This window comes from Lithobates pipiens, unplaced genomic scaffold, assembly GCF_037356315.1.
Source record: "Lithobates pipiens isolate NorthernLeopardFrog02 unplaced genomic scaffold, aLitPip1_a1.2 Scaffold_44, whole genome shotgun sequence".
NCBI classification, from domain to species: Eukaryota; Metazoa; Chordata; class Amphibia; order Anura; family Ranidae; genus Lithobates; species Lithobates pipiens.
The window spans coordinates 4,336,614-4,354,190 of NW_027507870.1; the positions used below are offsets into that span (position 1 = coordinate 4,336,614).

General features: G+C 44.7%; 1 protein-coding gene across 1 annotated transcript in view; it reads right to left on the reverse strand.

Moving 5' to 3' along the window:
* The window catches only part of LOC143956841 (uncharacterized), a 36,356-nt gene extending 22,026 nt beyond the window's left edge, over positions 1 to 14,330 (reverse strand). The window contains exon 1 of the mRNA XM_077467014.1: positions 14,142 to 14,330. Coding sequence (XP_077323140.1) covers positions 14,142 to 14,211 — 70 coding nt within the window. The 5' untranslated portion in view covers positions 14,212 to 14,330. The remainder of the gene's footprint in view (positions 1 to 14,141) is intronic.
* Positions 14,331 to 17,577: the final 3,247 nt, after the last annotated feature.

A 17,577-nucleotide genomic window follows, 5' to 3' on the forward strand; every position in this document is an offset into this window, starting at 1 on the left:
GCTACTATATAGAAGCTATATAGATGACCTCTTTTTTATTTGGGCAGGATCTACAAACTCCCTCCAAGATTTTTTTAAAGAATTAAATCTAAATACTAATAATATCAGACTTACTAGTGAGTATAGTCAACATGATATCCATTTTATAGATGTCAATATCTACAGACAAGGGGACAACAGACTGCAACAGTTATTTGCCAATCGATAGTGGTCACCACCCTATGTGGTTAAAAAATATCCCCAAGGGACAAATGACTAGGGTAAGACTAAACTGCTCAAACGATACAGATTATTAAGAAAAAACTTTATAGAAAAGGGTTATTATGAAGAGAATTTGAATCGTATAATCGAAGGACCTGTCCTCACTTCCAAGGGATGGATATTTGAAAGATGTGGTTCCCCTCCCAAATAGGAATAATCAGGAGTGGAACTTTATCTCGGGATTCCATTCCCAATACAGGGAGGTTGAGGAAATTTTCTCGACACACTGGCATATCCTTCCTATGGATACAGTATTGAAAACCAGTACTTCCATGCAAACCTGGGTTTATTTACAGAAGAGCACCAAATTTTGCAGATAAAATAGTAAGGAAAGTAATAGATCCACCCACCAGACCTTCCACTTTCTGGGATAGGGATGGATTCTTTGCATGTAGGAAATGTCAGGCTTGTAAAGAAGTGAATAGACCATTGAGGGCTCTAGACAGGTTTACATCTTCCTCTAATAATAAAGAGTTCACAATCAAGGAGTTCATTACATGCAACACTTCACATGTTATGTATGCCTTACAGTGCCCTTGCGGGCTGATATATATATATAGGCCACACTAAGCCCTTGTACACACGGTCGGATAATCTGTCGGATTGCGTCTTATCGGACCGTGTCGTCGGATAATCCGACTGTGTGTGGTATGCATCGGACTGATTCTGTCCGAATCTCCGTCCGACCCAATTTTCCAACATGTTGGAAATATTTCCCGACCAACGGACCTAATCCGATCATGTGTAGAGAATTTTCATCGGACCAAGTGCCACGCATGCTCAGATCAAATTCCTACACGCAAATTTCTGGCGTTCAGAAAAAAGCCCATAAACTCCACTGCTCATTAAAGCTAAAAAAAACGTCCATGTGTGCATGGACACATAGGCTAACATAGAGTGGAGTTTATGGGCTTTTAAAAAAAACACCCAAACTCCAATAAACTGCAGTTTATGAGCTCCAGTGTGCATGGAGCCTAATGCCGCGTACACACGACCAGACTTTGACGGACTTGGATACACAGATAATCCGACGGACTTTGCAGCTGAGGTCCGCCGGACTTTCAAACTAACGGACTTGGCCACACACGATCACTCCAAAAGTCCGATGGATTAGAAGGCGATGACGTAGAATAAGGATGTTCATAGCCAGTAGCCAATAGCTGCCCTAGCGTCGGTTTTAGGCCGTTGGACTAGCGCACAGACGAACGGATTGTCCGCTAAAAGCAGCGGCGGACAAATTTGAAGCCAGTCTTATTTCTAGGTCCGCCGGACTTTTGGAAAGAAAAAGTCAGTTGGAGCGCACACACGATCGAAATGTCCGATCGTGTGTACGCGGCATTTTATATGAATTATGAATTTCTATTATGAATTTTATAATTACTCATGTGTATTTAATGTAGTTTTAATGATGATATGGATTTCTAATGATTTTAAATTATCCATAAAAATTTTATATGTTTTTATGTTGCTGTAGCAATTCGCTCTTTTAATGATTTATTCAATGTGGGGATTGCTACAGGCATATTCCAATATGAACCTTTCATAGTAGGTGAGGTTGAAAAATAGACACAAGTCCATCAAGTCCAACTTATGTGTGTGATTATATGTCAGTATTACATTGTATATTCCTGTATGTTGCGGTCGTCAGGTGATTATCTAATAGTTTCTTGAAACTATCGAAGCCCCCCACTGAGACCACCGCCTGTGGAAGGGAATTCCACATCCTTGCCGCTCTTACAGTAAAGAACCCTCTACGTAGTTTAAGGTTAAACCTCTTTTCTTCTAATTTTAATGAGTGGCCACGAGTCTTGTTAAACTCCCTTCTGCAAAAAAGTTTTCTCCCTATTGTGGGGTCACCAGTACGGTATTTGTATATTGAAATCATATCCCCTCTCAAGTGTCTCTTCTCCAGAGAGAATAAGTTCAGCGCTCACAACCTTTCTGCATAACTAATATCCTCCAGACCCTTTATTAGCTTTGTTGCCCTTCTTTGTACTCGCTCCATTTCCAGTACATCCTTCCTGAGGACTGGTGCCCAGAACTGGACAGCATACTCCAGGTGCGGCCGGACCAGAGTTGATCCCCTTTTTAATTCATGGCAATATTCTCTTTGCTTTGTTAGCAGAAGCTTGGCATTGCTGAGCCCATCATCTACTAGGACCCCCAGGTCCTTTTTCATCCTGGATGCCCCCAGAGGTTCTCCCCCCAGTCTGTAGATTGCATTCATATTTCTGCCACCCAAATGCATTATTTTATATTTCTCTACATTGAACCTCATTTGCCATGTAGTTACCCCTCCCCCCATTCATTTGTTCAGATCTTTTTGCAAGGTTTCCACATCCTGCAGAGAAGTTATTGCCCTGCTTAGCTTAGTATTGTCCGCAAATACAGAGATTGAGCTGTTTCCCCCATCCCCATCCTCCAGGTCGTTTATGAACAAATTAAATAGGATTGGTCCCAGCACAGAACCCTGGGGGACCCCACTACCCACCCCCGACCATTCTGAGTACTCCCCATTTATCACAACCCTCTGAACCCGCCCTTGTAGCCAGTTTTCAATTCATGTACTCACCCTATGGTCCATGCCAACGGACCTTACTTTGTACAGTAAACGTTTATGGGGAACTGTGTCAAATGCTTTTGCAAAATCCAGATACACCACATCTACGGGCCTTCCTTTATCTAGATGACAACTCACCTCCTCATAGAAGGTTAGTAGATTGGTTTGGCAAGAACGATTCTTCATGAATCCATGCTGATTACTGCTAATGATACCGTTGTCATTACTAAACTCTTGTATGTAGTCCCTTATCATCCCCTCCAAGAGTTTACATACTATTGATGTTAGGCTAACTGGTCTGTAATTCCCAGGGATGTATTTTGGTCCCTTTTTTAAACCTGAGTTTAGTTATACTTATTGGTGAATTTGCCATCTTCTTAATTTGTATTCTATTTTAAATTGTTTTAATGTTGTTCAGAGTATATTTGTTAACCCACTATTTTGAATGTAAATGTCATGTTGCTTTACATAGCGATTATGAACTTGACTTTCCCGCTCGTATAATGCCAGTAGCGCGCACTCACGCTATACTAATATGCACCTGTCATCTGTGCTGAGTACAACGCTTGGTTGGCTGCAGTGCTGGTGGGGAGGGATAATATAAGCTGGTCTTTACGTCGTGCCCTCTGCTGAAGTCGGATATGATGAAACGCGTAAGGGTGTGACATACCGGAAGTGACGCGTGCGCTCCACCATCAGCCGGTCCCAATCGAGGAAGTGACAACGATCGCTGTTCGGAGATACAGGCTCATATATATATATATTTATATATATATATATATATATATATATATATATATATATATATATATATATATATATATATATATATATATATATATAGGGATTTTATTTGTAATGGGCTTTTTTATAATAAACGGGATCACGCCATGTGCATTCTGTTGTATTTTATGACCTTCATTGGAGCCTAATTACAAACTGATCTCCTGGGATGGTGATGATTCAAGTCTGATATTCAAAGGAAACACTTCTCTTAAGGCTGATTATTTATAACGCTCTGGTGAGTGGATCCCCTTGGGGGGAAGCGTGCTTCACACGGTGGAAATTGAAAGTTCGGTGGAAGGTGCACACTGTGACAATTGTTTAAGATCACCCACTGTTGCTTTGAACTGATCTTATGATCATTACTGTTTATAAAGACTTTTCATGTGGAGTTGGCCACATCTTATTGATTGCTCAACACTAGCGCTCTTATAGTATCTGACTGATGCAGTATTTGGACTGTTGTTTTTCTTATGCTATTGTTTTATATATAATATAGTGTATTGAAGTCGTTAAGGGGAACCCTGTGCAAAAAAATAAAAAATAAATAAAAGAGAGCGTCCTCCCCTCCTGAACCGTGAGAGGCCACGTGCCCTCAACATGGGGAGGGTGCTTTGAGGTCTTCAATCTTGGTGTCGACGGTCCCAAAAAAATAAATAAAAAGGAAAAACTCTGCGTCCATGGGAGGTGTCCCTGTGACTGCTGTCTTTTTGATTTGACAGGTCTTATATAGTCAAGGGCGGGGCCACCTGGTGACATAAATAGGTGACCCCATCCCCTCCAACGTCACATGATGTCAGAAGGGCATGTGGCCTCATACGGTTCAGGGAGGGGCGCTCTCTCGTCTCCCCCCTTTTCCTGCAGGCCTGCTCGGTTGCGTGCTCAGGTAAGGGTCTGGTATGGATTTTGGGGGATCCCCATGCCATTTTCTTTTAAAATTATGGTGCAGGGCTCCCCTTAATATCCATACCAGACCTGAAGGGCCTGGTATGGATTTTGGGAGAGACCGCCATGCCATTTCCTTTTTTAAAGTTTGGCGTGGGGTTCCCTTTAATATCCATACCAGACCCAAAGGGCCTGGTGATGGACTGGGGGGGGGGAACCCATGCTGTTTTTTTCAATGATCTTTTATGTATATTACCGGGATTCGGCAATCTACTTTCTCCACTGCAGATAGCGCTCTTCTGCAACGGCACTGTCGTTGAAGAGGAAGTCAAGAGGAATATGGCTTTCTGGGCCACTCGGGAAGCAATCCTATTGTATGTTGCCACCCCATGTGACTCTAGCAGCCATCTTGGGTCAGGCAGAGCCTGCTTAAGGCCTGGCTTCCACGTTTGGTGAGAATTTTGCAAGGTGATAGAGTAGGGACAGGCTCCCTGCCTGATAGGGACAGAACTAGTGGCAGTGAAAAGGTTCTTGATGAGGAAGGATAGCACAGGGCTCACAACCTCCCTGGAGAACTTCTTGCTTGGGCACAAGATGACCAGGCCACGTTCTACCCCTCTCAACAGTTTGCCTGAAATCTGCTGGGGTAACCTGCACATATACAGAGTGCCCAGCTAAAAGAACAAAATGGCATGATGGTGGAAATTTTTTTTTGCAAAGTTCCACAGAATCAAAATGGATTAATAAAAGTAATCCTGTTGCTCGTTGTGACTCTCGAAGTTGCCTTGTCTCTGAAAAGATAAGCTGAAATACAACTACTGCTCATACAGAGGACCATTATGGCACACACAGCGGTTACATAAAAAGAGGAACCTTTACATGAGGAAGTGGTTCACTTTATAGTAAATACATAACGAAAAAGTCCCGAACTGTTAAAAAGAAGCAACAAAGTGACGTCTGTTATGCAGCTGCAAAGACAAAGGCGCCTACTTGGAAAAAACTGTTCCTCCAAATTTACTTTGTCAAAAAAAAAGATACTTAGCCGGGAAGCAAAGTGTACCATCACTTACCATGCTCATATACAGACACAAGCTTCTTTAGTTCCTTTCACTACAATTACTATAGAAAACTGTTTAAAAGACAGAATTCAGAGAGTCGTGGTTAATGATTCTTACTCTGAATGGTCTAAGTGGTGTACCCCAATTTTCAGTGCTGGGACTCTTACTTTTTATTATCTTTATAAATGATATTGGGTCTGGGATCAAAAGTAACATTTCCGTCTTTGCAGATGACACCGAGCTATGCAGTGGAATAACGTCCTTACAGGATGTCTCCAATTTACAAGCCGACCTCAATGCTCTGTCTAATTGGGCGACTATGTGGCAGATGAGGTTTAATGTTGAGAAATGTAAAGTTCTGTACTTGGGGGCTAAGAACATGCATCATACATACTAGGGGGAGTACAACTGGGGGGGATCCATAGTGAAGGATCTGGGGGTTTTGGTAGATCATAAGCTCAATAATAACATGCAATGCCAAGCTATGGTTTCCAAAGCGAGCAAAGTCCTTGTATTAAGAGAGGTATGGACTGCAGAGAGAGAGACATCATTTTGCCCCTGTACAAATCATTATTAAGACCTCATCTGGAATATGCCGTTCAGTTTTGGGCACCAGTTCTCAAAAAGGATATCGGGGAACTGGAGAAAGTGCAGAAAAGGGCAACCAAACTGATAAGAGGCATGGAGGAACTCAGCTATGAGGAAAGATTAGAGGAACTGAATTTATTCTCTCTTGATAAGAGGAGATTAAGGGGGGATATGATCAACATGTACAAATATATAAGGGGTCCATATAGGGAACTTGGTGTTGAGTTATTCACTTTACGGTCAACACAGAGGACAAGGGAACACTCTTTACATCTAGAGGAAAAGAGATTTCATCTCCAAATACGGAAAGGTTTCTTCACAGTAAGAGCTGTGAAAATGTGGAATAGACTCCCTCCAGAGGTGGTTATGGCCAGCTCAGTAGATTGCTTTAAGAAAGTCCTGGATTATTTCCTAAATGTACATAATATAACTGGGTACTGACATTTATAGGTAAAGTTGATCCGGGGAAAATCCGATTGCCTCTCGGGGGATCAGGAAGGAATTTTTCCCCCTGCTGTAGCAAATTGGATCATGGCTCTGCTGGGGTTTTTCGCCTTCCTCTGGATCAACTGTGGGTATAAAATTGGATATATGGGATTGTACAATATTTTTTATTTTATTTTTATTTTTTTTTATGGTTGAACTAGATTGACTTGTGTCTTTTTTCAACCTGACTAACTATGTAATTATTTAATTACCCGGATTCCCACAACACTCTAGGCTCCTGGACACACACAAACTATAGGTTTCCCTGTTTGCTGCCCTCAGGAGCTTAGAGAGATTGCACCTAATGAGGCAGAGATGGCTTGGCATGTGATCTGCAGCCATGCGTAAGGTCCTCCACCTTTGCTGCTGCTGTGCTGGCAGCCAAGTTGCAGCTCAATAGCTTGCAGCATCTACAGAAGCCCCAGTCACTGCAGAGAGCACTTCTCCAATTGTTATCAGAGTAATGCACTTCAAGTGGGGTGGCCTTGCATCTCTAGCCACTCCTCCAATCATTAACCTGTGTTACCAGCCCCCAGACTCCTCCAGCCACTTGCCCATGTTACCAGCTCTCAGACTACTCCAGGCACTGATCTGCAAAACCAGCCCTGAGATTGCTTCATCTGTTCACATGTAGTACCATCCCTAAGATTCCTTCATCAATTCACCTGTGGTGCCATCCCTGGGATCCCTTCATCCTTTCACCTGTTGTACCAGCTCTAAGAACCTTTCATATGCTCACCAGTGGTACAAGCCCTTAGACTCCTCCAGTCATTCCTCTGTGATACCATCCTTGAGATCCCTTCATATGTTCACCTGCGGTATCAATCTTAAGACTCATCTAGTCATTCCTCCGTGTTGCCCGTCCTGAGATTCCCTCATCTGTTCACCTCTTGTACCAGCCTTGAGACTCCTCCAGTCATTCAACTGTGTTACCATCTCTGCGATTCCTTCATCTGTTCACCTGTGCTACCAGCCCAAAGACTCATCCAGTCATTCACCTGTGTTATCAGACCTGAGATCCCTTCTTCTAATCACCTGTGGTGTCTAGTGGCCTGATTGAGCCACAGAGACATTGCTTTGAGGAGCACCTGGTTGCACAGCTTTATCTGTTTAACACTGTTCTGTACATAATGTATGCTATTTGCCATCCTGACATTTTATGCATTGGTAATCCTACTCTGCATCTATTTATCTATTTAGTAAACTTCAGGTTACAGTTCAGTTCAGAGGGTGGTGATAAATGGGAAGTACTCGGAATGGTCGGGGGTGGGTAGTGGGGTCCCCCAGGGTTCTGTGCTGGGACCAATCCTGTTTAATTTGTTCATAAATGACCTGGAGGATGGGGATGGGGTAAACAGTTCAATCTCTGTATTTGCATAAGATACTAAGCTAAGCAGGGCAATAACTTTTCAGCAGGATGTGGAAACCTTGCAAAAAGATCTGAACAAATGAATGGGGGGCAGGGCCAGATTAAGAGCATCATGTGCTTGGTGCTGAGGATTTTCGTAGACCTTTTACTGGGCACCCTTCTGTTTTCCAAGAGCCTGTGCTGGCATGCACCCACACTCAAAAGGGCACAGCCACACAGGCATAACACTCGGGAAGCCTGGCATTTGATTTGCCAAGTTTCTGTGAGGGCTGCATCGGCATGCATTCTGGGCTGAAAGAGTTCAGCTGCGCAGACCTGACGCTATGGAAGCCCCAGACTCCTATAAGAGCCCTGCATTGACATTCCCCAGGCTTCTGTTATGACTGCTCATGCAGTGCCCATTATCAATCGCACCACCCTGCCCAGGCGGTGCATGTGGAATGCAGGGCCCGTCGAGGGAGAACTCTTCCCATGGACCCATTGCTTTCCATGGGCAGTCTGTCCTTTTTTGGGTGTTTGGGCCTATATTAAGGTTGGGGCCTGGAGCTGCAGCTCCAATAGCCCCTACGTTAATCCAGCCCTGATGGGGGGAGGGACAACTACATGGCAAATGAGGTTCAATGTTGAAAAAATTTAAAATAATGCATTTGGGTGGCAAAAATATGAATGCAATCTATAGACTGGGGGGAGAACCTCTGGGGGAATCTAGGATGGCAAAGGACCTGGAGGTCCTAGTAGATAATAGGCTCAGCAATGTCATGCAATGCCAAGCTGCTGCTAACAAAGCAAACAGAATATTGGCATTAAAAAGGGGATCAACTCCAGAGATAAAACAATAATTCTCCCGCTCTACAAGACTCTGGTCCGGCCGCACCTGGAGTATGCCGTCCAGTTCTGGGCACCAGTCCTCAGGAAGGATGTACTGGAAATGGAGCGACTACAAAGAAGGGCAACAAAGCTAATAAAGGGTCTGGAGGATAATAATTATGAGGAAAGGTTGTGAGCACTGAACTTATTCTCTCTGGAGAAGAGATGCGTGAGAGGGGATATGATTTCAATATATAAATACCGGACTGGTGACCCCACAATATACAAATACCGGACTGGTGACCCCGCAAAAGGGAGAAAACTTTTTTGCGGAAGGGAGTTTAACAAGACTCGTGGCCACTCATTAAAATTAGAAGAAATTAGGTTTAACCTTAAACTACGTAGTGGGTTCTTTACTGTAAGGGGCGGCAAGGATGTGGAATTCCCTTCCACATTCGGTGGTCGCAGCGGGGGGCATCGATAGTTAAAAAAAAACTATTAGATAAGCACCAGACTCTGAGATGTTCTGCACGGTCTCCTACACTTCTGCCAGCTCCTCATAGATTTCAATCGGCCCATTGCTATGATTGGCTTAATCACTGGATATTACGAACATGTAGGAAAGGGAATGGGTGGGCAAACTCCTTTACTACCAGAAAGTGGTAATGGTGCCCATTCTCAAAATTGGAGCACAGCAGGGAAAAAGAGGAGCTGCTACAGGTATGTGCAGGGACCTTGGGGTTTCCCGTGGTAGATGGCCCAGTAACTTGAGACTGACGACAGATCCGCACAAAGGGATTTTATTTGCAAAAACGTAGACAACGAACAGTCTCTTAAATTGGGATCAGAGGGTCAGGAAGAAAGTTCAGGTACTCTTAGCCCTTGTACACACGGTTGGACATTCCGACAACAAAATCCGTCGGATTTTGTCCGAAACTTGTGTTGCATACACACGGTCGGACAAAGTTGTCGGACAATCAGATCGTTCAGAACGTGATGACGTTATTTTGTTACGACAGGACCACATTCAGGCTAGTAGCCAATAGCTTTGGTCTAGGAATTTGTTCTAAGCATGCGTAGCAATTTGTCCAATCGGAATTCTCTACAAACAATAGGACAAAGTCCCATCGGATCATGTTGTCGGAAAATTTTATAGCCCAGCTCTAAAACTTTGTCGGTCGGATATTTTCAGACGGAAACAGTCCGATAGAGCCCACACACGGTCGGATTATCCAACAACACATTCCGATCGGACATTTTCCGACGGAATGTCCGCCCGTGTGTACAAGGGCTTAGTGTCAAAGTCAATAATGAAGAACTTGCTTACTTTGACTGCATCCAGAGAATAGCCATTCACAACTGGATGTTCTTTAAGCCAGCTTGGCGATATCCATGAGACCGGATTCACTTAGGTACTTCAGCTCCTCCAGGCTCTTGCTAAGAAACCAACCTGTACGTGGTCTTCTTCTGAAGAGTCCTCCCCTGGATAGCTATGAAGTCACTGGGTCTCTCCCAAACCAGAGACGGCACTCAAACACCTCAGAATCCTTCTTTAGTTTCCTTGCCTCAGGCTAGCCAGCCCAGAGACAACAAGTTGGGTGGATCCACACCCCAGGCCATAGCCTTCCTGAGGGCTGGTCAGGAGGACCAGGACCATGAAGTCAGCAAATCCTTCTGGACCAGAACCCCGAATCACTTGACCTCCGCATCTTAAAGCGGAGGTCCACCCTAAAATGGACCTCCGCTCATCGGAATCCCCCCCCCCCCCTCCGGCGCCACAATCGGCACCTTTCAGGGGGGAGGGGGGTGCAGTTACCTGGATAATCCAGGTAACTGCACCCACTTCCGGGCTAGCTCTCTGCGGAACGAGCGTAGGTTACGCCCCCGTTCCGCAAGCGCCCGCCCCCTTCAGCAAGTGCCCCGCTGCCTGCTGGGAAACACACAGCTCCCAGAGGCAGCGGGGACCGTCCGGATTGCGCCGCGCGGCTCGCGCATGCGCAGTAGGGAACCGGGAAATGAAGCCGAAAGGCTCCATTTCCTGATTCCCATACCCAAGATGGCGGCGGGACCCGGCAGCCGAGCGAGCGATCGGCTTCGGGTGCCGACATCGCGGGCGCGCTGGACAGGTAAGTGTCACTATTTAAAAGTCAGCAGCTGCAGTATTTGTAGCTGCTGGCTTTTAAAAAAAAAAAAAAAAAACGCGGAGTCCTGGTGGACTCCCGCTTTAAGTACCCTCTCCCGGAAAGCAGAGCAAGAGTGAAACTCCTACTGGGCAGGCTCCGAGAGAGAGTAATCTTAAAGCACCCAACCAGACCATAGTTCCATGCCCTCCAGAAAGGACAGTGCCCCCTGTGGCCAGGCTGAACATCCCATAGTCCAGTCAGACTGATGCTGAGGTCCAAATTTAAACAAACAATTTTACCCAAACCAAACTGCAGTTCAGGTGTAATCTTAAATTAAGAAAAAAAAAACATAGCGCATGCTCTTCAGGAGCCGGCGCTACACATGTTATTTTAATCACTATTGAAGCCACTTTAAAGGCATTTTGGCCACTATGTCAAAAACTGTCTATGAGATTATTTTGTCCGATGACAGAGTGGTAGTGCCAAAAGGATGTAAATATAAATTTCTAAAGAAGCTACACACACAACCTGAAGGCATTCAGCACTACAAAGCAGGCGTGACCGTGATCTTGTGTCCAAATGTCTGTAGACATTGAGTAGAGTATTTGAAAGTCTACGAAGGTAACAAGCCAGAGACCCAGAATAAAGGTGTCAACATTTGCTATATATTAAAGCGGGAGTCCACCGGGACTCCGCGTTTTTTTTTTTTTTTAAAAGCCAGCAGCTACAAATACTGCAGCTGCTGACTTTTAAAATAGTGACACTTACCTGTCCAGCGCGCCCGCGATGTCGGCACCAGAAGCCGATCTGTAGATCGTATCTCGGGTGCTGCCGCCGCCATCTTGGGTACGGGAATCAGGAAATGGAGCCTTTCGGCTTCATTTCCCGGTTCCCTACTGCGCATGCGGGAGACGCGCTGCGCAATAAGGACGGTCCCCGCTGCCTCTGGGATCTGTGTGTTTCCCAGCAGGCAGCGGGGGACTTGCGGGAAGGGGCGGGCACTTGCAGAAAGGTGCGTAATATACGCCCCTTTCCGCAGAGAGCTATCCCGGAAGTGGGTACAGATACCTGTACTGTACAGGTATCTGCACCCCCCTCCCCCCTGAAAGGTCCCAATTGTGGCGCCGGAGGGGGGGGGGGGTTCCGATGAGCGGAAGGTCCACTTTAGGGTGGACCTCCGCTTTAAAGAGGAAGTAAACCCCTGATGCGCCGTAGACAGCGGTGGCTGTCTTTCGGCAAATATCTCCTAAACCGTGTAGGTTTAGAAGATATTTCTTGGACCTACAGGTAAGCCTTAATCTAGGCTTACCTGTAGGTCAAAGTTGGTTGTAAGGGTTTACAACCACTTTAATTATAGTGACAAAGCTAAACGTGGATATAGGATGATACAGAGCAATAGTATTTTTGCTGAAAATTTGATATTTCTCCCAATATTCATATTAACTACCAATGGAAATTACCAAATTACCATCTTGAAAAAGTCTGCAGCTGGAGGCCATAATATTCCATCCTAGATTGTTTTAGATAATCAGCTATATTCTTTAACCACTTAAGGTACCGAGTCTCTTTCTGAGATTTGTACTTTACAAGTTTAAAACAAGTTGTTTTTTTTGTTTTTTTGCTAGAAAATTACTTATAACCCCCAAACATTATAATTTTTTTTTCTAACACCCTAGAGAATAAAATGGCAGTCGTTGCAGTACTTTATGTCACACTGTATTTGCGCAGCGGTCTTACAAGCGCACTTTTTTTTGGGAAAAAATACGCATTTTAAATAAAAAAAATAAGACAACAGTAAGGTTAGCCCAATTTTTTTTTTTATATTGTGAAAGATGAAGTTACGCCGAGTAAATTGATACCCAACATGTCACGCTTCAAAATTGCGCCCGCTCGTGGAATGGCAACAAGCTTTTACCCTTAAAAATCTCCATAGGTGACGTTTAAAAAAATCTACAGGTTGCATGTTTTGAATTACAGAGGAGGTCTGGGGCTAGAATTATTGCTCTCGCTCCAACGATCACGGCGATACCTCACGTCTGGTTTGAACACCGTTTTCATATGCGGGCGCTACTCACGCATGAGTTCGCTTCTGCGTGCGAGCTCGGCGGGACGGGGCACGTTTAAAAATGTATTTATTTTTTTTCTTATTTATTTTACCTTTTATTTTTTACATTCTTCTTTTAAAAAAAAAAAATTGCGTCACTTTTATTCCTATTACAAGGAATGTAAACATCCCTTGTAATAGAAAAAAAGCATGACAGGTCCTCTTAAATATGAGATCTGGGGGGTCAAAAAGTCCTCACATCTTATATTTACACTAAAATGCAATTAAAAAAATAAAAAATGGCCCTATAAGAGCGATGGGCGGAAGTGAGGTTTTGATGTCGCTTCCGCCCTGCTATGGTACGGAGACGGGGGGGCGGCAGCATCTTCCCCTCACTCATCTCCATACCAAGCCAGGAGAAGGATCCAATCGTCTGGTAAGCGGCGGAGGGCACAGGAGAGCGGCGGGAGGGGAGGCCCCTCTCCCGCTGCCAAAAACGGTGATTTTGCAGTGAATTCGCCGCAGAGACCACCCTTATCGGAAACCAGATCGCCGGCTGAAGAAGAGGATACCGGGGTTATGGCAGCTATGTGCTGCCATAACAGAGATATCCCTCTTCAAACCACCGACGTATATCGGCGTGCGGCAGTCCGGAAGCGGTTAAAGTTTTAAGTGGAGCGCGAGCGTTGCTAAACGATTTACTGCCTGCTAAGACTTCTTTAACATGGTTTTCAATATCCTCATCCATACTTATTCTAGAACAGGTACGAAAGCTGAACATTTTAAACACCCCTTCCAGTGTTATATGGTTTGCCCCAACCCCCTGGGACTTTGCCAATTTTCTTGGACAGCTTGGCCTGTACATACATTTGGTTAAATAGAAGTACAAGTATGCAAAATAATAAAGAGATATTCATAGAGTAAATACTATCATTACAGGTATTAGGCACAAAAATACAATACATTTTTCTCTGTTTTGGGTCTTTATTACCCAACAACAGCTTTTTAAGTGGTCATCATCAGAAAGATTTGAATCCCGATTGGCTGCTACACTTACACATTGTTATATTATTAGATAAACAGATTCATTGAAATGTCTAATTAGAAATTTGTGTTTTTTCTCTGGACACAGAGAAGGAAGAAGATTGTAGTAAGAAATAAATATCATAACAATTACCTCTGTGCTTGGTGTCCACCGGGGGGGTGTCAGTGAATTTCAGGTCAGCGTAGATAACGGGGTTCATCATCAGAGAGATAATAGAGATATCAGAGAGATAATAGAGATATCAGAGAGATAATAGAGATATCAGAGAGATAATAGAGATATCAGAGAGATAATAGAGAATCAGAGAGATAATACAGATATCAGAGAGATAATAGAGATAGCAGAGAGATAATAGAGATATCAGAGAGATATCAGAGAGATAATAGAGAATCAGAGAGATAATAGAGATAGCAGAGAGATAATAGAGATATCAGAGAGATAATAGAGAATCAGAGAGATAATAGAGAATCAGAGAGATAATACAGATATCAGAGAGATAATAGAGATATCAGAGAGATAATAGAGATAGCAGAGAGATAATAGAGATATCAGAGAGATAATAGAGAATCAGAGAGATAATAGAGAATCAGAGAGATAATAGAGATATCAGAGAGATAATAGAGAATCAGAGAGATAATAGAGAATCAGAGAGATAATACAGATATCAGAGAGATAATAGAGATATCAGAGAGATAATAGAGATAGCAGAGAGATAATAGAGATATCAGAGAGATAATAGAGAATCAGAGAGATAATAGAGATATCAGAGAGATAATAGAGAATCAGAGAGATAATAGAGATAGCAGAGAGATAATAGAGATATCAGAGAGATAATAGAGAATCAGAGAGATAATAGAGATAGCAGAGAGATAATAGAGATATCAGAGAGATAATAGAGATATCAGAGAGATAATAGAGAATCAGAGAGATAATAGAGAATCAGAGAGATAATAGAGAATCAGAGAGATAATAGAGATAGCAGAGAGACAACGATGATAACTGTAATAAAAGAGGAAGAAAGAAGACGTTTTAATACAGATGACGAGATGTGAGGAGGAATTGAGCTTCAATGAGTAATCAGTTACAAATGTTGCCGACCAACGTCGGAAAAATAAGTTTTACATCAGAAGTCATTTTTTTTTTTTTTATGATCATCGAAGTGAACCATGATGAATATCAGGGGTGGGCAATTAATTTTCACACATGAGAAACTGGGACTGTTAAGGTTAGTGCCAGGACAAGGTCATCTAGAGCCCCGGGTGAATATTCCAAACTGCCCCCCCCCCCCAATGATGTATGAGCATTGTGTGTCAGCAAAAATCACCCCCAAAAAAAAACTGAGCACTAATCTGCATGCTTACCCGCTAAGCATAAATCCCCCCCCCCCCCCAAAAAAAAAACTGAGCACTAATCTGCATGCTTACCCGCTAAGAATAAGTTCCCCCCCCCAAAAAAAACTGAGCACTAATCTGCATGCTTACCCACTAAGCATAACTCCCCCCCCAGCATGTATCTTTACCCCAAAATCCCCCCATCACAAATGCTCCCCCAATCACCCCCTTCTACCACAAATCCCCAGCCCCTAAAATTTCCCCTTCGAGTATACAACTTCTCCCTCCCACTCCTCCCAGCACAAATCCCCCCCCCCCCAATCCTAGCACAAATATTCTTTCCCCCCCCCCCCATCCCTCCTCCCAACACAAAGGCCCCTTTCACACATGCGAAACGTGTGTCCATATTTCATCCATCCGTTCGCGGATGAAATACGGACTTACATGCATCCCTATGGGATAGCGGGTGTCTGCAGATGAACATCCGCAGACTCCCGATATCGTCCGTCTCTGCAACGGTCCGATTCTACAGACGGAGGAAAATCCTATTTTTCTATCCGTCTGCAGAGCGGATCGGATGAACACGGACAGACGGTCCCATGTTCATCCGATCCTCCCCATAGAGGAGAGCGGAGATCTGACAGGGCGGCCCTGGTGCTAGGAATAATGACTACAACCGCTTAGGGAATAATCAAAAGAAAGGAAAGCGCCTCTCAGTAAAAGTGTTTACTCAATATAAAACAACACAAAGAAGTAGGCACTTACACGTCAGTACGGTAAGAAGCTCTACACGGGTCATCATAGTAGTGAAGTTAGTAACATTAGCAGGTTGACAAGAGTATCACAGCATCAATATGCAATAGTCCGTTGAAAGCCAAAAAAGAAAACCAGCAGAGTTTTTGCAGGAGAGGCTGGCAAGCAACTCGTGGAGACTGCGTGTGGCGTCAAAGCAATGAGAGTGTCAGGTCACCTAGAGCCCAGGTGACAGATGCCCGCTGTAGGGCTTAGGGGTGCACCGCAAGGTTGTGGACCCTACGGCTGACTGCTGCGGACAGGGGTCAAGGTGATAGGAAGGCAGGGCCGCCAGAACACCAAGATGGATCCCACCGGGGTTAGAGCGTAAGATTCCCTGGGGCGCGGAGTCTAAGGCCGCGTACACACGAGCGGACTGTTCGCCCAACTTTGTCCGTCCAACAGTTTCGGCGGACAGTCCGCTCAAACTTAGCATGGACGGACATGCCCACACACGACGAACGAACAGTTTGCTGAAACCGTGCGCGATGACGTTTCGACACGTACGACGGATCGAAAATTTCGACGTCCAATACACTGCAATGCAACCTTCCGACGTGGAAATCCTTTCTGAGCATGCGCGAGACTTAGTTGGCCGAACAAGCCTAGACACGAGCGAACAGTCCGCTGAAACCTTGTTTCAGCGGACAGTTTTTCGGAATTTCCGTAAGACCTTGTTCGTCCAACTGTCCGCTGAAACTGTCCGCTGAACGCCCACACACGAGCGGACTGTCCGCTGAAACACTGTTCAGCGGACAAAGTTGGGCGAACAGTCCGCCCGTGTGTACGCGGCCTAAGAGTCAGAAGGTGTTCACCAGAGCCTCGAGTGGTGAGGATGGACTTGGCTGCAACTGGCTCCAGGTCGCGACCCCCAGGGTCCCCCAGCTCACACCCACAGTAGGCAACAGGAGGATAGGGATGGTGAGGGACAAGCCAAGGTCGGGGACCACAAGCAGACAAGAATAGTCGGGGACACGCCAAAAGGTCAGGATCCCAGGCAAACAAGGATAGTCAGGACACGCCAAAGTCAGTAACAGAAAACAGTAGAAGAGCACACAGCAGGTAACAGGAAGCTAACACACAAAGGTTGATCAGCAGGATTGGCTAGCAGTGCACAGGTTAATATAGAGTTGTCTGATAGGAGCTAGGGTGGAGCCATGCCAGAGGATGGATTATAAAAGCAGTCAGGTGAGGCTCGGCTGGTCTCTAGAAATGAACACATGGAGACAGGTAAGCAGACGAACTCTATTGCATAACCATGACAGAGAGAAGGAACACAACACGTTTCTGAGCGTGCGCAAGGTCCTTGAGGCGCACACGCGCTCCTTTTTTCAAGTGTAATGGCAGGGAATGGGCCAAAAGATCTTTCTGTCTGTTTGGTCCTGGTCCTCCTGACCAGCCCCCATGGCACTCATGGCCTGGTGTGTGGATCCACCCAATTCCGA